At 47.8% G+C, this 26,176-nt stretch overlaps 1 protein-coding gene across 6 annotated transcripts in view; it reads right to left on the bottom strand.

The window, feature by feature from the left end:
- Positions 1–313: 313 nt before the first annotated feature.
- Positions 314–26,176, bottom strand: part of MAST3 (microtubule associated serine/threonine kinase 3) — a 1,229,968-nt gene continuing 1,204,105 nt past the window's right edge. For 3 of the 6 annotated variants that reach the window (XM_069649247.1, XM_069649248.1, XM_069649251.1), the window contains 2 exons: positions 25,221–25,402; positions 314–1,747 (listed from right to left, as the gene is read on the bottom strand). In XM_069649247.1, the coding sequence (XP_069505348.1) occupies positions 531–1,747; positions 25,221–25,402 (1,399 nt within the window). In that variant the 3' untranslated portion in view covers positions 314–530. The remainder of the gene's footprint in view (positions 1,748–25,220; positions 25,403–26,176) is intronic. The other 3 variants (XM_069649250.1, XM_069649252.1, XM_069649249.1) reach the window with 1 other exon arrangement.

Below are 26,176 nucleotides of genomic sequence, written 5' to 3'. Positions count from 1 at the left end.
ATTTAATATAAAACACCGTTAGAAAACCCGATCGGATCCTTCAAACGTCAGGCAAGAGATGCCTTCATGCACGTCGTGCCCGGCGGCCTCCTTTTTTGTTGTAGCTTATAAAAAGTAATAAATAAATTAGTCATGCTCCAGTCATGTCCCTTCTATTTACACATCTAGGTTCTCAAAACCATAATTGCATTTGCAAAGCCTTTAGTACTGTACAAAAATTGGAGGCCTTCTTAGTTCATATTTAACAAAAACACATTTTTTCCTGCCACAGGTCCAATGTGCAAAGATGTATGTTTTTTTTTTTTTTTTTTAGACTCGTGTAAGTTCTTTCGAAACATTGGATATAAAAATGCTGGAATGAAATATGCGATGTTTATCTCCATATCACAATAGTGTCCTGTGGATCGAACATACTGTAACCCCTTGTTAAATTTGCTTGTATGAAATGCCTCGCAGACAATTTGAAGAGGACAATTCCTTTCACATATAACATATACATGCCCTAATTTTGGTTAGTGAAGGTCAACAGTTCATTTGGCACTTTTTGCGGCACTCTCTCTTGCCCCCAGTTCCTTGGCTTTCAGCCTTCCCACGTCTGTAAAGCCCCGTTCCTTCACCTCGGACTTGCCAGGAGGCGGCAAACTCTCTGCGGCATGAGAGGTTAATAGAGGTGAAACCAGTCGCTCCTTTGATTGGCTCAGTTCTTTCAGCGACAAGTCGCCCAGTGCAATTGGCTCTCGCCCAGTTCCAGAATCGCTTGTTTCGATACCTTCTCGCCATTCCAATGAAAGACTTTTGTGATCCAGTGCTCTTGCTACCTGCCCACTATACACCCGACCCAAAAGCTGGATAGGATAGGAACCTTGACACTCCCATTCTGCTACAGCCTTGTGTTCATCACTTTCGGATCCTTGAACTGCAATCTGGGGCACAATTGGGACTTTCGGTTCTGGCTGGGCCTTCCCTACAGTCGGTCTTGTTGGATGGCACATTGTAGCATCTGTGCTTGCAGCTTTGTGTTGCAAACTCTTCCAGTGAGCAAGCTTGCCTTCGTCTTTCAACTCGGATTTGGCACAGTCTGATGAGGATGCGACCTCTGGCTCATCAAAGCTGACCTCTTGAACAGCTTCCTGCTTTTTGAATGAATCCCGACGCTCTGATAGGTTTAACCGTCTCATCACCACCACTTCCTGGTCACGATCATGCCTCTCGCCGGACCAGTCCCGCACTATTCTGCAGTTTCCTTGGCAAGGACTGCCTGTAGCAGACAATCCCGACAAATGCATTTCACTGTCCTCAAATGCATCAAACATTCCATCACTCAGAGGCACCTCCAGTGAGAGCCGGTGGCTGGCAAGAGTCTTTTTCTCGGCTAAATATGTGGCTATTTTATCGGCAGACTGGACTCGCTTAAGAAGTGGAGAGCGGGGCGCTTCTGTGCTCCGTGGCCGCGACACTTGCCGTATGATGGTTGGTGGTGAGAGCGTCTTGCCTTGGAAGGCGTGCAGGCTCTTTGTAAAACTCAGAAGTGGTGATGGTGACCTCTGAGGGGAGGGCGGCTGTGGCATTGGTGGAGTGCAGGCCAATGGAGATGGTGGGATACTGCTGGTGGACTTGCGGCGACCCACTTTGTAACGCTGGCCACTGAGCTTTGGTGCCAACCCGTGCAAGGAACTCGGACGTATATGACCAGCTGGAGAACTAGGGGTACTGGAAGATGGGGATGTGCTCTGAGGGGAGACAGTATCTGAAATATAAAAATAAAAGAGAAGCTCAGTAAACGTTATACCTTAAAACTCAGAGCATTAGTCTGAACAAGCATACACATAAAAAGGCAACTAGGATTCATTTCTACCAGCCCCGCAATGTATACATCAACACACAAAAGAAGTAGGGCTTTTATGGGCGGGAGTGAGAGCATGCAGAGGTTACTTGCCCGATAGTCTTTCTGTTGTTTGTATCGATTTAGAGTAACATGCTTTGCATAGAATGCAATCTAGTGGTTGTTCTGGAGTATTACACTTTGGCAGGGGTGTTCCCGTCATACTATCTTTACCCTATGTGTACAGCGGCCCATGCAACATTCTCCGATTGATCGTTATTCTGACATGACGCGAGTTGCATGAGCTAAGGAAGCATTGGGTTTCTGTACTTCAGGTGCCATGTGGGTGGGTGGGGGGCCGAGGGGGTAGCATGTGACTTCGGGAGGTAATGGAAGATGGTTGTTTGCTAGTTTATAGCATGCTTGAATGCAGCACACAATCCACCATGCAATGGTACATTTAGTGAATGGACACCCACTCCCAACGTGTTGGAAAATACACAAAAAAGGGACTTGCTTTGTGTAGTGAATTTGTTCTGTCCATATAAACAGGACTACATAGAAGGCTTGAAATTAATTCGCTCTTCTAATGGACAGAATGACTATTAGGAAAGCCACTTTTTAAGGGATGAGTTATATATGGGCTCAAAGGGGGTACACAAGCCTTTACAATGCTCTGCTGATATCGCAGCCTGGCGACAGATGCTCTATGGGTGGGGGCCATCGTTTTACTCCATGAAGGGTTGAACCACAGTTACCTTACACTTTGACACTATGTTGTAAGGTGGTATATGCCACCAGAGCAGCTGAGTGGACCGTAGAAATTGTAGACTAGAGTCTAACAAATGAAGATTGGTGACAATGTCTACTGGGAAGCAATCAATAGGGTGGACTTTCTTTTTTGTGCACCAGATAAATATTTTCTGTTAGGCAAGATTGTATTCAGTAACCCTCAGGGGGGCTACACCAGTCTTGTCCTCTTGGTATTAGGTAACCCACCTATTAGTATACGTCTGTAAATGTGAGCTGTAGCGTCGAAATCCGCACATACAAGCATTCAAATAACACTTCGATTCAAAATAATTATTTAACTGTCCGTTTTAATTAAGCATTCTTTTCAAAGGGCAATGTGCAACAGCAAAAATATACTTCATAACACTTTCTCAGAATCAAGATGAACAAGTAGATACTCTTTAGAGATGCATCATACACACTTCCTACACCCTGAGGGTACATCAATGACTAGGACAGTATTGGCATTTATATCACTTTTGCACTTGGTAGAATTCGGAGGTTGTGCAAATTAAAGGTTAATGGAAGGAAAAAAGGTTAAAAAGGTTCTCAGAGCATGTGGATACTTTTTAAATCTCCCAATGAAGTCGATTTAAAATCTTTCCCAGCAATAACAGTTTCAAACAAGTTACCACCTATGAGGGACAGTTAGAATCAAAGTCAATGGGTCAGAAGAGTCTCCAGGGAGCCAGGATAGCCAAAGTCAATTTGAACAATTTCTATGGAGGTGAGGCACTTCTTAGATAGCACAAAAGTCTTGCAAAGCTAGAGAGTTTGTAGAAAATCACTGTTGGGCCACAAGCTATTAAGCTTGTGAAGTTAGAGCCGAGATCAATGCTGCAAAAAACAGCTACTGCAAGCCTCAAGTGAGGTAATGCAAGCTACAGAAAAAGAGGCAAGTACCGCTTAGTCAGAACAGTACCTTAGTGTTAGGCAAGAAAGTATGCAGTACCCCTGTGGGAGACTGCGCCAGCCTTGTCCTCTTGGCAATAGTTAACCCAACCTTTGGTATAAGCATGTACTACACACGTTGGTAGAGTGACTGAGCAGCCAGACTTATCTCAAGAGGGGTCAATGTGAGCTGTAGGGTTATTACACAGATTCACAGCGACAAGTATCCAAATAAACACTTACTCTCAAGGTTGCTTGATTAAACAATTATTTATTAATTTAACAGTCAGTTGAATAAGCCTTCTTTAGAAGGGAGCACATATGTAACACTTAAATATACTTAAAAGATACACACTCCGTTTCAATAAATCAGTAGATACCCATTTGGAGTGAGACACAAACACTTGCTACACCATAAGGCGAGTTAAATAACTAGGACACTGTGGACATTGATAGATCAGGGGCACATCTAGAGCAATACTGAGGTTAGTGTCAACAAGGAAAGGATGAGGGAATAAAACAATGGTTAACAAATATTCTTCAGCAGGTAAGTACTTTTTGAACCCGCCAATGCAAAGTAAATGAACCCTCTCCCAGCTACACAAGTTATCTAAAGTGTGACTTTGGTTGAGGGTAGTTAAAGCACAAAGTCAGAGGTAAGAAGAGTCTTTCAGGGAGCCATGACAGTAGCCAATGTCAATTGAGCAAAAGTCTAGGTGAGCTGAAGCACTTCTTGGAGATAGGTAAAACACCTTGCAAAGTTTTGGAAGTCTTTGTAGAAAATTAAATCAATGTAGGGCCACAAGGTGGGAGGCTTGTGAGGGGCAAAGCTTCAAGCAACTCTGCAAAAGCAACCAAAACAAGTCTCAACTGAGAGCTAACAAGGCTACACAAGAGGTAAGCAACCCCTTAGTTTTACAGTACCTTTGGTTTGAAGAAAGTGGTTCCAGCTGGCTTCTGTTCCTGTGTCGGTCTCTAGATCCTGTTGTTCCTTAACCTCAGTCGTGGGGACAAGAGGGTGGACATCTGGGGACTCCTGTACTACGAATTGAAGGTCGGCGGCAGCAATGGACAAACTTCAGATCAGCAGCACTTCGCAGTTTGAGCTTCTCACTGCTCTCGCAAAACGCACCATCGCGGTTCTTGGATACCTTTAAGGACTTTCCTCGCATCTGGGGTCCAGTACTCTTGAGGTGGCTCAGGCTTCATCAGTCCTGCTTCCGGGGAGTCCAGAGGATCTTCCTGGAGCTCGGGTCTGACTTAAAAAGGATGCAATCGATCCTGGTGTTCCTCTCCCTGGAAGTCGGTTCTTGCAGCAGCAATGGAAGTACAGCCAGCTCCGAGACGATGTCCAGATGAGTTCGCTTTGGGGTTGATTGGACCCACCAACCCAAGGCTTCTCTAGTCAAGGCGAATTCTGGAGCTTCAGCAATGCAGCAGGGCTTCACCGGCCAAACCAACTGTCCAGGAGTTGCAGCAAGCGTCTCTTCCAAGTTCTTAGGATTCCTTTGTCAAGTGGTCGACTCTGCCTTCCAAGCCAAAAGCCTTGCCTTTTATGCAGTTTTCTCCCATTTATTCGCAGCCTCACTGTCACTCGCACAGCAGGGTGGCTGTCCTCCAAGGACAGCCAGCCGGCCAATCACCTTTGGATGCATTCCTGTAACCAAGGGGATTAAGGACAGGGAGATTTCGGGCACCTCCCTCACTTCCTGCCCTGCCAGACACGCTGGTGCCAGATATGGGCTTCACCAGTGAATCCCGCCAAAGGCACAACGAAAAAAGGGACCAAAACCTGGTTTGGCACGCAGAGTAAATCTCAAGAAGGACCTTTCCAACAAGAAATGGCGAAAAAAGACGACCGGCCATTTTGACAAAATGGGCACCCATGGGTGCTTTACTGCAGCTGCAATTGTAGCCCGCAGTAGAAACACACAGTGGTAGGAAAAAGTAAACTACTGCCACCAGCGATTAATTGCCAAACGGGAACATAAAAATGTTACATGAGAAACTAGACCTCCCGCACCATGTTATAAGATTGTGTAACTTTCTAGACCCAGCACACACCAAGTACAGTCAATTTCACTTCACTGCTCTTGGAAACAGTAGTTTAACCAAGAGAAGTGATTTAAACCTTTAGGAAATCTGGAAAACTTCCTTGTGTCACTGCACTGAATGAAGGTGCTGTGTGACAATGTAGAAAAACGATGCCTATGGTGTTTGTCAGACTCCAAAACCGAAAGAGAAACACTGTTCAAATAAAACCAAAACACCTGGGTGAGAAAAAGGGCTCCCTCACTCTAAGGTTAAAATTAAAAAGTCCCAAAATTCAGCAAAAGAGCTGGGGGGTCTCTAAGGAGGGAGGAATTAAACACTAAAATAAAAATCCTCCTTAACACTTAGGTTAGAAGAAGAGGATCCAGCTGGCTTCTTTCCTGGTTGCAGACTTGTAGATCCTGTGCTCCTGGGCTTCAGTCGTGGGCACAAGAGGGTGGACATCAGAAGGACTCCTGCATAGCAGTTCAGAGGACGGCTGCAGCTACGGGCTCTTTTCAGTTCAGCCGCACTTCGCGGTTTCAGCTACCGGTAAATGCCACCACCACGGATCTTGGACACATGACTGTGTTCGCTCCACGAGTCCAGCACTCTGGTGAGGTGACTCGAGCTTGAGTTGTCTTGCTTCGGGAGGGTCCTCAGGATCTTCCTGGAGCTCTGGTCCGGCTTAAAGACGATGCACTCAACTACGGATTTCTCAACCCCTGGCACTCCGTTCCAGCAGCAAAGAAGTACAGCCAGTCGGGCAAGGTCTTCCAGTAAAGTTCGTCTTGGGGTTAGTTGGCCACACTAACCCCAAAGAAAGACGTCGTCCTCTGCGGAGCTTCTCTAGTCGATTTGGAAAAGCAGTTTCAGCACAGGAGCAGGGCTTTACCGGGCAGTTCAATGGTCCAGCAAGATGCAGCAAGCTTTTCTTCATGAGTCCTTTGTCAGATGTTTTGTCCAGTGGTCAACACTGTCTTCTGTTCAAGAAGCCTCGCCTTTTATGCAGGTCTCTCCCATTCATGCACAGCCTAGCTGTCCCTCACACAGTAGGGTGGCTGTCCTACAATCACTGGGTGCATTCAGGTCACCAAGGAGACCAAGGACAGGGAGTTCGGGCACCTCCTTCGCTTCCTGCCCTGCCAGACACGCTGATGCCAGAGGCGGGTTTCAGCTCTGAAGCCTGCCAAAGGCAAAACAAACAAAAGGGTTAAACCTGGTTTGGTGCGCAGAGTAAAACCCAAGAAAGACTTCACTAACAAGAAATAGTGAAAAAAGAGGACCAGGGCCATTTTGACACAATGTTCACTCATGGGTGCTATACTGCAGCGGAGGGTGCAGCCTGCGGTAGAAAAGCACAATGGTAGTGTTATGACCTTAAGTGAGGTCAACAGGTAAAAGTATACGCTGGATGCCAGGAGATCATCATAAGGCCACTTTAATCAGGTTACATCAGGAGATTCAGTTACAGGATCCGGATCAGAGGGAAGCCCACTGGCTCCCACCACCCAGGCTACATCATACCAACTGCCCTGGGTGGAATCTCAGCACACAGCATTCCGCTCAGCCACACCTCAAGCATTTCATTCATGACCTCATACATCCAGCACTCAGCATACATACAGGCAGACAGCTACACAGCCTAATAGGAAAAAGGATATCCATCCTAACCGGTAGTAAAATTAAACCACTGCCACCAGCCACTTAAAGTAGTGGAGGTAGCATACAAAATGTTACATGAGAAAGTAGAAAAAGGAGCTACTAACTAAACCCCCAGCACTCCACATAAAATGAAGAAAAGGTAAATGCAGTCAATTTCACTTTACTATTCTTGGAAACAGTAGTTCTCACAAGAAAAGGTATTTCATACTCAAGAGAAATCTAAAGGATTTTGCTGTGACACTGCACTGAAGGCATCACCATACAAAAAGTAGATGCCTATGGAGTTTGGAGTCTGACCAAAAAAAAAAAAAAGAATCCAAATCAGATCAAAAATACATGAGTGAGAAAAAGGTCTCACTCACTCCAGGATACAAAATGAAAGTCAAAAGAGCTGGGGGTCTCTAAGGTTGAAGGGAATTGGCACAGAATTGAGAATTCTCTCTAACATTTCCCATTTATGAAGTAGATTTTTCTTAGGTTATGTTTTCTGGCCTCACAAAGTAGATCTTTAATACTTCAAATTCTAGGACCTCAGGAGACAGGCTGTCGGGTTCTTAGCTTATGGATTGGGAGGGTGATCTGTCAATTCTGCTGTTTTAACAGATTGTGAACTGGGTGCAATTTGATTGGTGGCTGTAGCAACATGCGCGTAAGATGTGGATAGCACACTTGTTGCGCCCAAGCTGGAGCAATGAGTATTAACGGAAGTCTATCTTGGAGTAACTTGACCTACTTTGCGAACACAAATCTCTTTCTCCTTCTTACTTTGTGTAAGCAAACATACCCGACTAACTAATCCATAGAGTGTTGCCTAGTGTCCTGGTTGTAGGTATCTGGATGCAAAGGTGGGGCATTTGGCTTTTGTATGCGTCACAAATAAGTGTCTGGATTTTCAGAAAATGTGTCAGAGTGCATTTGTGCTCAGTTCTCTAGTGTTCCTGAACCACTAATCTGCTCAGGCTGCTAGGCATTTGCAGATTCCTGGGACATGTGGAGCTTGAACATACATGCCCTTCGGGTTGTAATGCCAAATCTGTGGTGCAATACACATCGGCATTGGAGAGTGTGTTCCACCTTGTTTGTTAATGTAAAACATTGCTGTGGTGTGCTCTTTGTTTATTAGAACTCATGTGGAGAAAGAGTGCAAGGAATCTGCAGAGCGCTTGCTAGACAACTTGTGACTTCAACAAGCCTCCTTTTCATAAACATGTGGAGCATCTTTTCTCATGGTCACCTGTACGGTAGGATTCACAAAGGTTAGGCCTTTTAACATGGTTGTGGGAGACCACCACCATATGGCTTGCACAACCTTTTCCGCAAAATGACCACTAGATCATTGAAGTCCCCAGTAGCTTATGACCATTGAACTGCAAGCCACTCTTGGAGAAGGTTCAGGCGCCATCAACCCTAAGTATTTCATTACTATTTGCACTGCCATGGACAGGTTTGGTTTATAACAAGGAATCTACATCTGAATAGCATGTACTCTTTCCCGCGATGGGTAAGTCATTGCTTTTGCTGTGTTCATCACGCCAAGCACCTTTTTAACATGTCTGGGTGTTAGGACAGTTTTTCAAAAGTCCCCCGACAGGACTTTATAAGACGTTGGGCAAGACAGAAATTCCAACTCTTAGTAGAAGTCTGTACTACTCAAGGTATCGGTAGTGTAGCAGAGGAGCCAGGCTTATAATAGGAGGGAGAGGGGGCTGTAGGGAGGTACAAATAACTTGTAGCATACATAGGACGACCACAGAAACACTTACACCCATACATTATGTAAAAATAATAGATTATACATGGGATACATTTCTCACCGTAATCGCATTCTGATGCTTGTATCTGCTTAGATTCACATGCTAAGTATTACAGTTGTTTTCGAAACTCGAAAAGGGACGTCGACAGGGTGTGCAAGTAACACTATCCCTAGTGTGACATCCAGTGTAGCCATGGTCCTTCATGCGCCGAGGTCCTTTAGATTGTTTTGTTTCTGACATGAGGTAGCGTGAGTACAGGTGTATCCGAGCAGATATGTTTCATAGTAGCTCGTATAAACATCCATGCACCTTCTCGGCAGGGGAGGAAGGGTGGGCACATGTGAATCTAAGCAGCTACAAGCATCAGAAATACGATTACAGTGAGTAATGTATCCCTATGAGGCTTGCGGAATCTGCTTAGATCACATGCTATGCATAGATTAGCAAACAGTGTTTGGAGAAGGAGGTGGGTTGTGAAAAGGTACAGCAGCAAATTGATGTTTTAGAACTGCTTGCCCCACCTGAGAATCTGCTTTATTAAAGTGTGCGTCAATGCAGTAGTGCCGAGTGAAAGTATGTACTGAGCTCCATGTAGCTGCTTTGCAACTGGCGTCCAACGAGAAGTTTATGATAAAAGCCAGAGTAGCTCCTGTATCCCTAGTGGAGTGAGCTCTTTGTGTGAAAGGCAGTGCTTTGCTTGATAAAGAGTAGCAGAGCTGTCTGCATCTGACTACCCATCTGGAGATGGCATTTCTGGAAATGCAGTCTCCTTTTCTGCCTGGTGCTACTGAGACAAACAGTTGGAATGTTTTTCTGAGCAGTATGGTCTTGTTTACATAATAAATATGGAACATTGCAGTGTGCGGTCTGAGAATTTGAATACTGCTAAAAGTTCCAGCAAGTTGATGCTGTTCTGTGCTGTGATTGGAGTTCACAGACCATGTGCTGTGAGATGAAGGTGATGCCCCCCCCCTCCACCAGGAGAGAGTGATGAGTCTGTTGTAACTATGGCTTGCACCGCCGGGTCGTGGAAGGTTTTTCGCGTCAACAGATTCTCCTTTGTCCAACAGCGTAGAGCTTGTACTAGTGTTGGCTAAACGACCACTAGATCGTCCCACTGACCGCTTGCCCGAGAGACACTGTTTCGCAAACCACTCCTGCAACGGCGCATGTGCAATCGTGCATGTGAGACCAGGTAAATGATGGAAGAGGGGGTCTGATGGGGCTGGCCGGAAGACTTTCAATGCAGGGGTTTACTGCCTCCGTTAAGGTAGGGGTTACCAAAGAGGGTTGGATTCGCCTCTGTACAACTGTAAGGGGATGAATTGGGTTGCTGATCTCTTGTCTCCCAAGATCTTTGACAACATATTTGTCTACTTGGGTTTCCTGCGTCTCTATTTGGATTTGTTCATCTGCCTTTAGGAGAATGTCATTGAACTGGATTTAGTTATCTACTGGTGAGTCTGCCACCAGTGGGTCTGGATGGCCTGTCGACAGTATGACGAAAAAGGATCCCTCGTCGTCATCATAATAATACTGGTCCACCTCCCCTATGTCCCCTTGATCCTCAGAATCTGTATATGCCCCAGTCTCCTGGAAGCTTTGGTTAGGGTCATAGTATCCAAGCTGGCCTGGGTCCTGCTAAGGGGTGGCTGTTTGTAGGGTGTCTGCACAGGCTCTTCTGGCAGGGGGGTTGTGAAAGCACGGCCCACTAGCTGGTGGCGTGCCCTGGAGATTTTCAAGAAACTGTTGGTGGCTGTCGAAGTTGGCCAGACAGGACATGCGCCTCATGACCCCGTCTATTTCTTCTGTTGACCACTGAAGAACATGGCACACTGGGAGGTAGTTCAGGTGTAGGTTGACTCGCGTGCGTTAGCCTCGGATATGGTCCCCTCCCCCCCCAGGTTATAGTCTCCTTCTCCCTAGAGGATGTGTGGGCCTTCGATTTGTGGTGTTTTGAAGTCCGCCCCTTTAGAAGTGTGCCTGGGACATGTTTTTTAATGAGATTAGACAATTTCGAGGTCTGAAGGGATTTTGCCGCTTTCAACGTGTCTGTCGACTGTCGCTTATCGGTGTGTGACTGGGCCATCACTGCGTCTTTCGACGTTCGGGTTTTCAGCAGTTGTTTTGGACACAGCATCCGAATCAGACCCTTTTCTCATTTTCAGGGGCCTATCGTGAAGCGAACACGAGTGCGATTGCCCAGAGGATAGGGAACTGGTGGACCTTCCTCTTGACGCTGTGTGTGGCCTTATGATCGGTGTTGACGTTGACTTATGGCCTTGGGTGGTGTGTTTAGTGTGGGTATGTTGGTCTGTGCTTGAGCCACCGGGTGTCCCCGCAACAGAGCCGATGGACTGTCTGCTGGGGTCAGGGGCTTGCACGTGGGAATCCAATAGATCCAGTTTGCCGTCGTCGTCACTGAAGACACTGATGCTGCCGTCACTGGAGGCGTCCTCTATTCCCATGGCAGCCTCTGCCTGCATAGCGTGGAGGGCCCAGCGCTTCGTTTTACGGCCCTTCAAAGTTGAAGAGCTTGCAGCATTTGCAGTGGCCCTCTTTATGGTCCCTTGGAAGACAAAGGTTGCACACCTGGTGCGGGTACTTACAGGGATATTTTCGATTACAAGTAGGACAACATTTAAAAGGTGTATTTTCCATTTTGTATGGGGAGGGCAGTTTGGCAAATAAAGTGGGAAGAAGGTATTGTAGGGGAACGGCTAAGAAAGGACAGAGTAACTAGTTAAAATGTTCAATAATAAAATGGCGCTAGCAGAAGGAACTCCACTTTCAGTGTCTGACAATAATGGTGGAAAAAAACAATCTGAGGGACCTGGACGCATGAAGGACCACGGGTACAGTAGATGTCACACTAGGGATAGTATTACTGGCACGCCCTGTCAACGTCCCTTTTCGAGTTTCAAAAACAACAACTGTAATACTCTGCAGCTTCCGCTAGATGTTGGCCTATGCATACCATGACACACACACACACACACACACACACACACACACACACACACACAAAGAGAATTCTTTAAAAATGCAAGTACTATCATAAGAAAACATAATATAAAACCAATACAAAGCTTCTTGTAAGTAAACCACAGTGTAAAAAACGTATGGAATGGCAGTATGCAATTCCAGGTAAGTAAAAATTGGGGGTTATTCAGTTCCCGTAAAAACTGATCGTACAAGACCCACACACGCAGGTAAACCTTGTACAGAACATTGAATTACTTTTTAGAATAGTGGGAACAATTCAGAGGCAAGCAATAACTTTTGTAATAAAACTGTGCATCCTATTCTGTTTCAGGAATAATACAATTATGCTACTAACATTAGCAAGTAAGTAATTGGCAACACGTGTAAATTATTCTGTTTCAGGAATAATACAGCTACACTACCTTCAGTAGCAAGTGAGTTCAATAATGTGGGCCAAAAGGACAGACAAGCTGTAGAAAAGTCAAACTTTCCTGTGAAAATCTTCTGGAGCAGTTAAGTAATAGTTATTGTGGGTAGAAGGGTTCAGGGACTTTGTAGAAGGCTTCCTGCATGCGTTCCAGCGTTGGGCTTGGGCGAACTCCCAAACACACAAATATCTGCCCGCACCCCTTTAGCCACACAGGAGCGACATAATGACTTTATGTAAGTATTATCTCAAGTCCCACAGTACCTTAGAAGCGAGGAAGATGAAACTGGATGCCTACTCATAAGCGCAGCTGCAGACCTGGTCTTCTATTCCTTGGTCATGGTGACGAAAGAAGAGACTCTGTACGGTATTTCACAGCAGCAGTCGAGAGAGGGGACTCCTAGAAAATGATTCTTTGTGCTTCAACGCAGATCTGTAGTTTTGGTGCCTTTTCAGGGACACCAGTGAAGAAGGTTTCTCGTCCAGTCGATTCGGCTCGCTTGGCACGGTCCTCTGGTGAGGGGACTTTGAGGAGGGGAATCTTGCTTCTGGAGGTCCAGCAGGAGTCCACCAAAGTTTTAGGAAATGTCTTTCTTCGGAAGACGATGCAACGCAGGATGGTCGCAGGCCCCAGGGTATTGGTGGTTTTCAGCTCAGAAAGGTCGCAGCACACAATGGGATGGCTCAAATTGCAGGTCGCCTTGGGACCGATTATGCCCACCAGTCCATGGGAGGAAGTTGGCCTCTTCGGAGCTACCCTGTCGATTCGAAAATGCGGTCAGGACAGCAGCAGTAACTGGTTTACTGGAAGGGGCTACAGGCGTTTCTGGTCATCTTCGGTGGTCGACTTTATTTACCCAGGAACCCAGCCAATCAGCACTCAAGCTACAGTCAAAACAAGTTGGAACTGGTTCCATGCAGGCATGCCAGAAGACAAAGGGCTACAGAGTTTTGGACTCCTTCCTTGTTTCCTGTTTACACAGACACTGGAGCCTTGGCAGGCTTCCCGAGGGATTTCCGCCAAAGACAAAAGTCAAACCAGGACCTCACATCAGAAGAAGGAACAAGAAAGAACAAGCACATAGAAAATTGTGAAATAAGAAAGAAGCCACAGTTTTGGGTAAACTGTGACCCTTCTGTGCATTACTGGGGCTGTGAACACAGCTGTAAGGAAGGCATGGTATCAAAATGATAAGTTACTCACCGCAATGACTAACGTACTCTTAGTCCATAGTCCCCTTTCCTCCATATTGCATGGGCGTCCCTCGCGAGGGACGGGAGACAGAACCTTTTTCACCAGAAAAATCTTCTTCCCCTCTAAATTTAGAGGCGCGCAGAGGCACGGCCCTGGGAGCATGCACTGCCCTGACTCCGCCGTCCGGCGCCACACCTCAGTTGCCAAAGACGCGTCAACAATAGATTTGCATTGCCTAATGACACCAGATTATTAGGGGGGGGAGGATGGTGGGATCTATGGAGGAAAGGGGACTATGGACTAAGAGTACGTTAGTCACTACGGTGAGTAACTTATAATTACTCTTACATCCCGTCCCCTTTCCTCCATACTGCATGGGCGATTACAACTGAATGTAGCACACCAGGGTGGAGAGGAGACCCTTCATAAGCAAACAGGTTCCGGAGAACCGTCCGTCTGAAAGCCGCATCTGATCTGGAGCCGACATCCAAACAGTAATGCTTGCAGAAAGCCGATGAGTGGCCCATGTGGCCGCCCGGCTTATGACCTGCCAGGGGATATGGTCCTGAAAGGCGATGGCCGTTGCCTTGGCCCTAACCGCGTGGGCATGCATGTTCGCCAGAAGGGGTCTATGCTGGCCCTCGTACGCCTCCTTGATGGTTGCGACCATTCAGCGGGAGATGGAGGCTTTGGAGGGCCGATAGACTGGTACCTCCAAAGGTGATGAATAGGGCATCTGACTTGCAGAAGCCCTTGGTCCTGTCCAGGTAGAATGTGAGGACACGCCTGACATCCAGGCAGTGCAGCACCCTCTGAGGCTCGTCCGTTGGGTCCGCAAAGAATGTAGGAAGGACGATCTCCTCGTTTAAGTGAAAGGCTGATGGTACTTTAGGTAGAAATGCCGGATGGGTCCGTAGGACCACCTTATCCTTGTGAGAGGTGGTGTATGGCTCTGAGGCGACTAGGGCCTGGATCTTGCTGACCCTGCACGCCGATGTGAGACTGACTAGCAGGACCGTCTTGATGGTGACCAGCCTGATGTCCGCGGACGCCATAGGCTCGAATGGCTTGTGCACGAAGTTGCCCAAGACTAAGTTCAAATCCCACACGGGGTGTGGCTTCCTGATGGGCGGGTAGAGTCTAGCAAGCCTGGCCAAATGTCTCCCGACTATCGGGTTGGAGGAGAAGACACCCTCCTCCGAATTCCTGTAGGCCCCAATGGCTGAGAGGTATGTGTGGCAGGTGTCCACCAGCACGCCAGAGTTGACGAGGTGCACAGAATGACAGCACGTGGTCCATTTACTTTTCTACTGTGCTCTGGTAGCCTTGCTCCTAGCCCCTTGTATAACATCTAGATTGGATTGAGATAGGTTGAGGTGGCTGAGCGTCATTGCTCAGGAACCACGCAGTGAGGCCATCTTCTGGGGGGCGGGGTGGACGACCCTGCCCCCCTGCTGCATCAGAAGATGTGCTGGGCCCGTTGGGAGTTGGATTGGAGGGACCGCCGAGAGGCTGAGCAGCTCCGAGAACCATGGCCTGACTGGCCACCACAGAGCTATCAGAATGAGGTTGAGCTGGTGAGACTCTTTGAACTGGCAAAGCACTCTGTGAATCAGTGGAGTTGGCGGGAAGGAATAAGCTGACATGCCGTTCCACTGGATCCATAAGGCGTCGCCCAGAGAGCCAGGGCCCTGACCCTGCCAGGATGCAAACTGGAAACACTTCCTGTTGTGCCAGGTGGCAAAGAGATCCACTTGGTCGGGATCCGATCTGTAGAAGATCTCCTGTGCGGCGAGGTCGTTCAACTGCCACTCGTAGTTGTCCGCTCCCAACCTGCTGAGCCTGTCCGCTTCCAGGTTGGATTCACCCGGAAGGTGCACTGCCGTGAGGAACATCTCGTTCTTCAAGGCCCATCCATCGCCAGTCTGCACAGGAATGGGGACCTGGTCCCCCCCTGCTTGTTGATGTAGTACATACTGGTCGAGTTGTCTGTCTTGATGAGGACAACCCTTCCCTTGAGACGTGGGAGGAAGGCTCTGACCGCTAACCAGATGGCATTCAGTTCCAGCCAATTGATCTGGAATTCTTGTTCTTGACGGGTCCACGTGCCGTGGACCGAGAGGTCCTCCAGGGTTGCTCCCCAGCCCTTGAGGGAGGAGTCCCTGGTAATCGTAACCTGTTGGACGGGGGCCTGAAGGGCTTGCCCGTCCGCAGGTTGCAGTCCTTGGACCACCATGTGAGGTCCAGGTGGAGAGAGATGGGGATCTGATAGTCTCGGTCTGCAAGCCCCTCTTCTCTTTCCACGATGCTGCGAAGTGGAGCTGAACCTTCCTCATCCTGAGTCTTTTGTGGGGGACGGCCAACAGCACCGCTGTGAAAAGGCCCAGTAGATGTTGGTACCACCAAGCCGACGTAAAGCTTCGGCTGAGAAAGTGGGACGTGGCCCTCCTGATGGCCGTGATCTTGTCCTCCGAGGGGAGAACCCTCTCGGAGCGTGTGTCCCAGATGAGACCCAGGAAGATCAAGGACTGCATGGGTTGCAGCTGTGACTTCTTGAGATTGAGTGAGAAGCCCAGGTATGTAGCATGTTCATCAGTGCATGGGAGGAGTGGTGAACTGCTTCTTGAGATGTCGCCCTGACGAGCCAGTCGTCGAGGTAGGGGTATACATGGAGGCCCAGAGAAGGGCTGCCACCGCATTCATGAGTCTGATAAAGACCCTGGGAGCCGAGTTGAGGCCAAAAGGGAGACTCTTGTACTGAAAGTGGCAGCCCGTGATCCTGAAACGGTGGAAAGAACGATGGGGTTGCCAAATCGGGACGTGCAGATAGGCGTCCTTCAGATCTAGGGAGCACATCCAGTCTCCCTTGCATAATGTCTCTGCAATAAAAGCTGGCGACACCATCTTGAATCTCTGAAGAGGTAGAGAGAGGTTGAGGGTGGAAAGGTCCAGTATAACTTCCAGGCCATCCTGGTGGTTCTTCTGAATGGCAAAGATCCTGGAGTAAAAGCCCCGATCCTCGCTGGGAGGCTGGGACTTCCTCCACGGCCTGGCTCAGGACAGGCAACCAAATCTCCGCCAAAAGAGTTGCTGTACCAACTTGCGGGAGAGGAGGAGGGAGGAGAGGCAGGACTAGGTAGATGGTAACCCGAGGCGACTACTGACCGGATCCAGGGCTCTGCAAATTTCTGTCACCAAAAGTGTGCGTGAAGAGCAAGCCTTCCCAGCACTGGCGACATGTGGACCCGTAGGGTCATGATTTCTTACCCTCAAAGGCAGAGAAGGGGGACTGGAAAAAGCCCTTGCCCCCCTCCCCTTTTTGATGCTTGCGTGGGCTTGGGGTCGGCAAGCGTTCCGGCTGCCTAGACCTCTCTTCCTGGAAGCCGCGGAAGACTCCAGATGAACGACCCTTATCCGAGCGTTGCTGAGATTGGGAGTACGTCTTGGGCGTGGTCTGTCAGAATCGATAAAGACTTAGCCGTCTGAGAGCTATTCTTCTGTGTGGAGTGCTAGAGTAAAAGAGGTCACTGCCCTTGAAGGGCAGATCTAGAATACGTTCCTGGACATCTGGGTTGAACTTGGTTGTCCGTAGCCAGGCCATCCTTCTCATGTCCGTGGCAATACTGATGGCACGTCTAGAGGTATCAATGGCGCCAGAGTGGACTCCATGATATCCTGAGCCACGTGCTTGGCTTTGGCTAGCCCCGCCTTAAAATGTGATTGGCTGGGGGCGGGGAGTTCCGGAAGGAAGTCAGCAATTTCCCCCATAATCTCTGGTTGGCGGCCGCCAGCATGGCGTTTTCGTTGGCCTGTCGCAGATGCAAGGAAGCATTGGAATACAGCTTCTTACCGTATACCTCCAAGGTTTTCTCCTCCTTGCCTAGCAGCGCCGTAGATGATTAAGATGAGGACGACTGAGGCTTGGAGTATAGTGATGCTGCAGCGATCACTGAGGAGTTAGGAGTGGCTGAGGATGTTAGGAGAGCAAGAGTATATCCCCCTCCATCTGCCTGTACTTGGCATCCAGGTGGCGGTGGACTGGCTAGACAGAATGGGGTTTGAGCCAACCCTTCTTGGTGAGGGACACCACGTCTGTCTGTAGTGGAATTCCCGTTCTGGCCGAAGGACGCCTCGTGAGGACTTCAGCAAGGATGCCCTCCGCCAGCTGTTCTATTTGTGGCTGGGGGAGGCCCAGGTATACCGCCAGACCCGAGAGATGTTCGTGGAAGGCCCTGGCTGATGATGGCGTGTCAGGATCCTCCTCCTCCTCATCAGTATCCAGAGGTACTGGGGGATCCTGTGGAGGAGGAGTATCTGGAGCCGGAGGCTGGGGCACAGGGGCTACGGCTGGAGGCTGAGGAAGAGGCTGGTATGGAACCACCTGCGGAGTAGGCTGAGGAGCCAGAGGAGGCGGCTGCGCCGGGGCCAGAGGCGGAGGCGCCTGTGGAGCCGCTAGCATAGCGGGAAGGACTTCCCTGACTGCGTCCTTGATGCTAGCCCTCATATCTGGAGATTTCATGAGGCCGAGGAACCTCTTGAAGATCTGGTCCTCACTAGCCGAAGAGGAGGAGGAGGAGGGCACTGATGGGGAGCTAGAGGCAGCTGAGTCCGCTGATGACCCTGCATATATGGGCGCAAGGGAAAACAGCCCTGCGCAGAAGAAGGGTAGGCCGTAGGCCATGTACCTGGTTGATGCCAGTCCCACCTCAATGCTTGTTCTTCGCCAAAGTCTTGCAGAGGCGTCAAACGGGTGTCCCTTTCTGGCACATCTACCATTTTGTTGAGCTGCCTACCACGTGGCTGCGACCAGCCTCTGCCAAGTCTCTTATGCGTGAGGCGCGCGACTTGCCCCGCTCCTCAGGCACGTGCCCGGTAGATGTACCAACCTCGACCCAGAGATCATTAGAGCTGCATTCAGGTGCCCCCCACGGACGTAATGCTGGTAACTAGGCGTAGCCCCTCGGCCATAATGCCAGTAGAAGGGCGAAGCCCCTCGGGCGCAAGCCCGGTAACAGAGCCTTGCGGCCCCTCAACCTTGGCACTGGCAGGATCCGAGGACCCCTCAGCCCAAAGGCCGGTAGCTGTGACAGCCTCTGTGCGTGAGTTGATATCCCGCACAGGAGAGTCCCAGGGAAAGAGTCTCCCTTGCGGGGTGCGGTTGAAAATATAGGCCCTGCCTCGGGCCTGGATCGATGCTCCACACAGCGAGATCCTCAGGAGACCGCTGAAAGAGATCCCTCCACCTGGCTAGTCTGTTCTTCAGCACTTTCAAGGAAAGCAAGCCGCACGCCGAACAGGCTTGTCAACCGTGGTCTGGGCCAAGGCAACATAGGCAGAGGGCATGGGGGTCTGAAGTTGGGAAGAGCGCGTTGCAGGATGGGCACCTACTGAACCCTGTCGAAGTCGACATGCGGCGGGGAGGAGCTGTGGCGTCATGAAAACCCAGTACCCATTGAAAAGAAAGACAAAAGAATAAAGAGGAAGAACGCACGTGGAATTACATGGCCGACGCCAAACCCAGGAGCGCTGGTGAATTTGGCCCGTTCCCGTCGACCTCCCATCATGCAAATCACTCACAGCTAAGATGCCAACTGCCAATTCCCAAACTATCACCATTCATTTATTCTATAGACCTCCTGGACCCTTAGGTTCTTTCGAGGAAGACTTCATCACCATCCTTACCAACAACCTAAAAAATACCTCCTAGAGTCTCATTTTAGGAGACTTTAACCTAGGCCTCAAAGACCCCAATGACCATCAGGCTGCCCTCATTAACAATACCACGTCAGAATTAGGCTTTACCCCAAAGAGTGTCAACCCATACCCACAACAAAGGGAGAACCCTTGTTTGGGTAGCAGACCATAACTGAGGTTTCCATCACCGCCAACTCCCCTCAACCATGGTCCGACCACCACCTCATCACCTTCACCCTCAAAGTCTCAAACCTCATCACCAATAACTTACTCGCCACAGCTATCCTTACGAGAAACAAGAAAAACATCACAGCAGAAAAACTAATCAATGCCTCCTTCTCTTCAGGTATCATCCCCAATAATCTCAAAGAGTCTTGGGTGCTCCCTCTTCTCAAAAAACCCTGTCTAGACCCTTCTATACTCACCAACTACAGACCCATCACCACCGTCCCCTTCCTGCTCAAAATATTAGATAAAACAGCCTATCTACAAATACTAAAATTCCTCAAACTAAACCATCACCTGGGAATCCGGCAATCAGGGTTTATACCCCAACATGGGACAGAAACTGCCCTGAGAGATAATGGGAAAACTGCCTTACTGCTTCTTCTAGACCTCTCTGAAGCATTTGATTTAGTAGACCATAAAATTCTATGTAACCACCTGGAGTCGGCAGCCCACTTTTCTCAAGAAGCCATCGGCTGGATTCAATCGTTCCTGAGTAATAGATCCATGCGTGTCTTCTCCACTTCAGCATCGGCTGACCCCATCCCCATCACTTGCGGGGTCCCTCAGGGATCATGCGTCTCCCCTAAACTGTACAACGTGTTCACGAAGCCCGTTTGAGGATCTTGACGGCCTGGGTATCACCTACACTAATTATGCCGATGATACCCAGATCCTCATCCCGTTGACAGAGATTACAACAAGGATTAGGCCTTGGTTAACAAGGTGTACCTCATCATCCAGGCATTGATGGCTTCCCATAGTCTATGCCTGAATGATGACAAGACTGAACTCATCATCCTCGGATCCACCCCAAACTTAAACTTGATCACAACTACACCAGCTTCATCATGATGGCAAATCCATCAAGGTAGCCAAGGAAGTGAAAACCTTGGGAATCTACCTAGACTCTTCCCTCTCCTTCCACAAACAGGTTAGCTCCATGGCCTCCTCTACAGCCTACACAAGTAAGCTAATAAGAGCAGCCAAAACTTTCTTATCCACCAAGAGTTGCATTACCTTAGCCAGAGCCCTTCTTCTATCAAAACTGGACTATTGTAATGCCCTTTATGTAGGAGCCACCAAATATATTATAAATAAAATCCAGACTTTGCAAAACAATGCTATCAGAGCAGCGCTTAGCATCCCCAAGAGAGAAGACATCTCCAACTTCAGGAGAGCCCACAATTGGCTAATTACCACTGACAATTCTGCTCAAAGTAGCTTCCTTAACATACAAATGCCTCAACAATACAGCCCCCGCTATTTAGCCGACAGAATAAAAAGATTCACCCCCAACAGGCCCACTAGAACTGCCAGTGCAAACCAGCTTACAGTTCCCAGGCTCAAACGAACCAAAACAGGCGGCAAGAGCTTCCAGGTGAAAGCAGCCCAATACTGGAATTCCCTGCCACCTTCCTTAAGGACACCTCAATCCTACCCCCCACTTTAGACGCAACTACATTCAGTGGATAAAGAACAATGACTGTTAACCTACCTTGCCTTTGTTAGTATGTAAATATGTATATTTGTAAACTGTTTATGACTGCATTTATCGCAACTGCCTGAACCTATGTACACACTGTAAATTACTGTACAGCACTGTAACCAAGCTGAGAATAACCTTGTTGCTCCTGCGCCCTTTTACCCTTGCGTCTGGCGCGCAATATAAATGAATAAACATAAACAAACATCTTTTCTTCTAAAGGTCAAATATTCGCCAGCCATTTAGCTTCACTCGCGTCTTTCATCACCCGCTTTTAACAAAGTTCCTTCCAGCTCTTAATTTACAATGTTGCCTCTTGCAACCTTGACTTCAACATAGACCCGTCTCCTCAACTCAGAGGCTGTTTTTTTCTCTGTCGCTTCTTTGGTCTTGGAGCCAAGGACGATACCACAGCATCTGCTGCTCCTCCCCACCCTGGTCAGTTACGCAGGAGTACCCTCGATATCTCTGACACAAAATGTAGGATTCTTTAGCCTTGTTTCCCGGTGTTACATTTTCAGCCTTGAAGATTTCTTGAAAGTAACGGCTTCCTGTCAACGAGGTCAAGGCTGTTCCCCCTTTCACGAACCTCTCGTGCCGGGCCATCGTCGTCTCCTCGTTCAACTGCCAACACAAAATTGCTGTTCCTTCATGTGTTTTGCCTCGCTCAGTGTGTGCTCTCATGCTCCGCCTTTTATCCGTGCGGGGAAGCGTAATGGAAGTTAGGTGTGAGTAATTGTCGATATGTGCCTGACCATAGTATTGGGACATGTCATGTACATGGCTCAGGTGTGAGTCTATTTTCTCCCAGAGTGGGCTGTCTGTGTAAAAGTGTTCATGGGGGAGGTTGAGTTTCTCTATATCCTATCGGGTTGGATGGTATGAAGGTGTTACAGGGAAGAGAGGGATACCGCGTCCCACCATTCGTTAACCCACTCCCCGAGGACCCCCCACCCAGGTGATCCTCTGCACTGGTCCACTCCCAGGAACTGGACCCAAAAGCGAAGGCTGTGTCCTGGCCACCTGGACGACAAGTCCCCGTGGACTAGCGTGTGAGACACCTTCTGGTTTCTCACACAGCCCACAGGTAATGCTAACACAAATGTCGGTAGAACACATTCACAACAGCCATTCAGGTATGCTTGTCACTGTAACAGGAATGTTACAGGACCAGTGAGAAAGGGAATACAAGGTAACCCCCTCAGCACTCCACATAATGTGGGGAGTGCTGATCTCACAATAGAACATGTAAGGGTGCTTTACCCATGAGCCAATCGTCTAGTCAGGGGTATATGTGTATTCCTGGTTTGTGAAGGTATGCAGCTACCAAGGCTAGAATCTTTGTAAACGCACATGGTGCCAATGCTATCCCAAATGGAAGAAAACCTTCAACTTGAAATGTTGTTCGTCTACCTTGAATCTGAGGGAATGGTGAGGACCTGGAAACATGGAAATATGCAGGTATGCACCTTTATTGTTGAGGGTTGCCATGGAGTCCCCTTTTTTCTTAACAGTGGTCTGGCCCCTTGCAGAGTGGACTTCCAAAATGTATTTTTTTTGTAACTAGAAAATACACTGAGTAACTACTTGTGTTTCACTCTGGAAAAGGCAACTCCTTGATGGCCCCCTTTTGTTGCAGAATGGTTAACTATCTGAAGAAGGTGATGTCAGGGTTTGCAGGTATAAAGGACTAGTTACAGTACACAAGATAGGGGGCTGTTTTGTCAAGAGTAGATGCTAAAGGAGAGTGAGTTGGAGAAGGTGTGCCATTTTCTTTTCCTGAACCACAGCTAATCAGGACTCCCATGCCAAGATGGCAGAACCTTGAAAAGAAGGCTGTTCGACTGTAAGGCCAGGAACCATCAACTTGGAATGTTCAGGAGAAATACCACTGCCTTTCATCAGAACATTTCCAGAGTCAGGTTGTGTAATTTACAGCTCCCCTACAGTTAGGCCCCCAAAGGATCAAAAACTCATGAAGTAATCTGAAGCAGCAGAAGAAAGGAGTAAGAAAGAAGACTTAAGCAGCAGTATAAGAAGTTGGAGATTAATTCAGCTGAAACTTCTCAGGTGGCAGCGCAGCTTAATGGGAAAAGTTACTTGAAAGGGACTGAAAAAAATATAGACTTGCACAAAGATTTTATTAATTGCGACAGACTGCTTGAACTATGTATTTAAAGTAAAGAGGAAACGAGCAAACACTCTTCTTTTATCCAGATTTCAGACTGAGGGCTGTCCCAGCCTACCTATGGTAGGGAAGCTGCAACATTCAAATGGGTAGCTCACATTTGGCCTAGCAACGGGCCATAGTCTGGCTTAAGTGTGAACTGGAACCAAAGAGCCTCAAAACCAGGTTTCACTCAGGTATTAAGATATTTATTGAGTGTGGACCTAGCCCAGGGACACAATGGAGAACTTTACAAAGGGGGTAAAGGGGAGTGCATGGTGAGGGAAGCAGAAATACATGGGATATGGGAACCAACAACAAGGGAGGGCAGCCAGTTTGGCATCAAGGGATCCAGACACCACACCCACACACACACGCAGGCACTGATCGGGAGCAAGAGCTGGACTTCCACACATGTTCATACCCTTATTGGGCAATTTCCGATTTCAGAAAGAAGGAAGATGTCGAACAAGATGGCATAAAGAACATGTATTTTACCACGAGGCACAGTCATTTGGAGTACAAGGCATTCTCGTGGTAAAAAAAAAAAGGCGAAGGGTTGTGCACCAGAAAAAAGATACAAGCCATTCTCATGGTAAAAAAATAAAAGGCGAAGGGTTGTGCACCGGAAAAAAGATAAACGGTTCTCTGCCACCAGCCTGTTCAGTACACATCACTAAAATAAAAATTTACACAAAGTGCCGCTGTAGTCCATTTAAATGAAGGTGGCTTGTGCTCCAGGAAAAATAAAAGCGAAAAACAAAAGTGGGAGACATCCTAAAATGGTAGCCATAGGGATGGACCAGTGCTCCCCAAATGAAATGAGAAAAAAAAGCTGTGCCCCAAAAATCAGCCAGGATTCACACAAAATGAAGATCTACTGTGGTGCGCTATTGAAGCTGGGATGTACTTCATGTGGAGTCTGCATTTCCTGTGCCTATTGATCTGTGAGATCAATATCCTGGTTATCCGTGTTGGAACTGCTTTGGGTATTGCAAACATGAGGTCCCAGGGATCTGATTAAGGATGTGGGACCCCATAGGCTATAGTGGGAGAAAGGAAACCTATTTTACTGCATGAAATAGCCACTAATAACCACACAGTTTAATTTTCCCTTTTAGGCCACTCCAGAGTTCATCAACTGGGGGTTTTAAAAAGATGTTCGCCGTTATATGGAAAATTGATAATCGAGTTCCAGTTTCTGGCTTAAATCCTGCTACCCTGAGGCAAGCACACCTTTTCCCTAGAAGAGATGTTGCTACCTCCCTAGTTGCTGTTTGCAAAGCATCTAAACATGATTTCTTATTAATGTGTTCGCATTTTTTTCGGTCATGAAGGATGGCGTGTGGCGGGGTGGGGGGGTTTGCTTAATCTGGAAGCCAATTTAAAATGGGCTCTAGTTGAGCCCTACTGATCTTTTTGGATTCCATCAGTTTTACAACTCCCATTGCGCTGAGATCATAGCGCAACAGGCGTTGCCAAATGGATGCTTCCTCACCGGTTGTCCCCCAGCGACACCTGATAAATTGCCTGTACCCACCTGACTCACACTAAGACTCCTTACACATCTAATGTCAGGGACACTTCTGGAACTTGCCCTCTCCATCCCCACTCACCACTCAGCCCCCTCTCGTCCCCACACACTGCTCATCTCATCTGGTCCGTCCTGTTCTTAGTTTTCATGCACAGCAGAAAGGACGGTTTGCACTGGATAATGTGAGAAAAGTTATTTCCTGGACATACTTGACAGTGTTCCTTATTTTAAAGCGGTAACCCCACCTCTTTACCCACAACCTTGCAATTTCATATTTGTTGCACTTCTTTCATCCCAAAATCTGTCTCAATCAGGAATTCTCTTTCTAGGTCACCCCATATCTTTCTTCTGTGTTCAGGCAGTACCGCTAAGGTCAGCAACGGAGGACAGCACCAAGAATAGCCACTGTAGCTCAACAAGTGGGTAGTGAATAGTTGCAAATGAATAACAAGGGTACGTCTATACATTAATAAAAAAATACTAACACAATAAGGCTACATTGGTCCTAGCTGAATAATTGCAAAAGGTCAACAAAAATTGGTCTCGCCGTACCAGGAAGCACATCCGGAGCAGGGCTGCGGCAAGGAGTGGCAGGGCCAGGAGACAGGCTGTGTGTTGGGGATCCTGGAAGACTCTCACTTGAGGACAATGAGTGGTGAAGACCCGAAGAGAAGCTGCGACTGGTGTGCAGGACTGTCGTCTGCTTTGAGATCTTCTTGAACAGCGAACGCCTCCTGCATCAATCATATTAAGCAATTCATAATAAACAAACATATGTTAAAAGCACCATGGGTTGCAGAAGAAACAGGAAATCGACTACAGACTAGTTTCCATGTAACACCTGCATCCCTTCATGTCGTTTATAAACTGAGTTCAAAGGCACATTTCGGTTTAGTGCACAAGCTTAATATACACCGGTTAGACACATTACAGAAGAGTAGGAGATACACTTATTTAAATAATGTAGTCATTCCAGAATTCTGAATTCCAGGCTATTATTTTGCCACATATTCACAATGGCTTAAAAATACAGGTCAGTGAACAGGTCTGAGAATCCGCTTTGACGAGTTAGGATTGAGGAGTGGTTGAGTATTTGCATCCTTACTGTAGGTTAAAGAAACACACTATTACAGTGACAGGTAAATAATGAACAGATTTCTCATGGCTTCCAGTTAAGTGTATCTTGTGAAATGTATAGTAGCTGGTGAAATGTGTAGAATGCTTATCCAGAACTGAGCGTGTAGCTGTGGTTCATTTTTGTAGATTATAAATAGTGGGCTTGACCCTTAACGCATAGCGGGACACAGATAAAGGGGCTTGCTCATCTAGTGAGAATGATTTGGCCAATGACAAAAGGTTTGGCGTGGACAGGTGCATAATGATAGCATCTGGCTGTCATAGTCTGGCATAATACAACCTTCGTGGAGTGATGCATTCAGGTTAGATGCCAAAAGAAGATCAGAGAAAGTGTATCCAACAATCATAACCTTAATGCAAAAGGTGTACCC

This window comes from Ambystoma mexicanum, chromosome 1p (assembly GCF_040938575.1).
Source record: "Ambystoma mexicanum isolate Mex_15411 chromosome 1p, UKY_AmexF1_1, whole genome shotgun sequence".
Classification (NCBI taxonomy): Eukaryota; Metazoa; Chordata; class Amphibia; order Caudata; family Ambystomatidae; genus Ambystoma; species Ambystoma mexicanum.
The sequence above is the reverse complement of the archived record's forward strand: the minus strand, read 5'-3'. Positions and strand labels throughout refer to the sequence as shown.